Consider the following 1,620-nt stretch of genomic DNA (forward strand, 5'->3'; position numbering starts at 1 on the left):
GATATCGTTTTTTACAAGGACACAATATAATTGAAAAAACAATCAAAAGTTAATAATTTAATATTTCATTTTCAAAATAAATCTATATATTAATAATCCCCTCTCTTCTTGGTTGTTTCATTTTACCATGCATACTCAGTCCTATCCAACCTCCACAAGTCTCCTACTTATTATACTCCTATTTCCTTCCACCTTCAAATAAACAAGACTATAACACACACACACACACACTGATCTCAATTTCCCCCTAATATGGACTGCCGGAAGTTCGAAATTACCCTAATTTCCGCCACCGATCTCGAAAACGTGCGCGTGCTCGGCAAAATGAAGGTCCACGCGCGCGTCTCCCTCAGCGGCGGCGCCGCCGCCAACGGATTAGAGAAGCGCTCGCCGACGGACAAGCACGGCAAGACGAATCCGGCGTGGAATTACACGATGCGTTTCGCAATCAGCGAGTCGATGGTGGAGAACTTCAACACCATGCTCGTCGTCAAGCTCTACTGCAAGCGGAAGCTCGGTGACCGCTACGTCGGCGAGATCCACACGCCGGTCAAGGAGCTCTTCGAATTCGCCCGGAGCAGCGGCGGCAGCGCCGTCGTCTGTTTTCCAGTGCAGAAAGGCTGCGTCAATTCGCAGGGGATGCTGAGATTTTCGTACAAATTTGGGGAGAAGATCATGATCGATAAGCTGCTGCTGGCCGAGAGCGTCGCCGGCTTGAATCTCGCTTGATAGGAATTTGGGGCTTTGTTTTCGTGTTTCAGTCTCGTATTTTATTGATCATTTGATCGAAATACTTTACTAAAGTTAGATAGGAAAGTAGAATCTGGATGAAGGTGTAAATATGGAGAAAGGGCAAGAGGTTGGAATTCGACGGTTGAAGAAGGTCGTCGCCGACTTATTGGCGTTGCGTGTATGAATGTATGAATGATATTGTATATGAAAATGGATTATACAAATCAAAAGATGTTAGAGTGGTGGAATTAATTCGAGAGATGAGTTTTAATGAGCTTAATAATTGTTGTGTTTGTCACTCACTAATTTGTTCAATTGTACTTGGTTAGAGAGAGCCACTCAATTAATAATCGTTAGACAGTTTTTATTTATACGATCAGATTATGATTAGCATGATGTTGTATAGGTCAATTGCATCTAAGCAAATATACTTTCGTCCATAATTAATTCTATTATTAATTAATTAATTTTGCCCGACAATAATAATGAGCTACTTTTGCATCTTTAGGGCATCCGCAATGGTGCGGATTTCCCGGCGGACATCTCAAAAACACCTCCTGACACGTCATAAGGACATCCCACTGCACAGTGGCGGACATCCCGACGGACTTCCCACATTAATAAAAACTCACAAATTCACTAAATTAAATAATTTATGGAATTAAACAATTTACGGAATTAAAATTTACGAAATGATTACGGAATAAAAATTTCATTAAATAAAAAAAAAAGAAAGGTACATTTAAAAAAAAAACTAAAAAAAATATTTCAACAAATAAAAATTTCATCCACGACGACCTGTCCGCTGCCATACTTCTTCAATTATATCGTTCTTGAGTCGAATTTTCGAAAAAATATATATAAAACAATCGGGACGTCCATGGGGTC

The 1,620-nt window shown here is 40.2% G+C and overlaps 1 protein-coding gene across 1 annotated transcript; it reads left to right on the forward strand.

Moving 5' to 3' along the window:
- Positions 1-252: 252 nt before the first annotated feature.
- On the forward strand, positions 253-729 carry LOC121802603 (protein SRC2-like). Its single transcript, XM_042202286.1, has one exon. It carries the CDS (start codon positions 253-255, stop codon positions 727-729), a length of 477 nt encoding a protein of 158 aa, XP_042058220.1.
- Positions 730-1,620: the final 891 nt, after the last annotated feature.

The sequence above is a fragment of the Salvia splendens genome, chromosome 5 (assembly GCF_004379255.2).
Source record: "Salvia splendens isolate huo1 chromosome 5, SspV2, whole genome shotgun sequence".
NCBI lineage: Eukaryota > Viridiplantae > Streptophyta > Magnoliopsida > Lamiales > Lamiaceae > Salvia > Salvia splendens.

Excerpts from the sequence above, each read along its gene's own strand:
- LOC121802603 (XM_042202286.1), top strand. The coding sequence starts at position 253 with ATGGACTGCCGGAAGTTCGAAATTACCCTAATTTCCGCCACCGATCTC.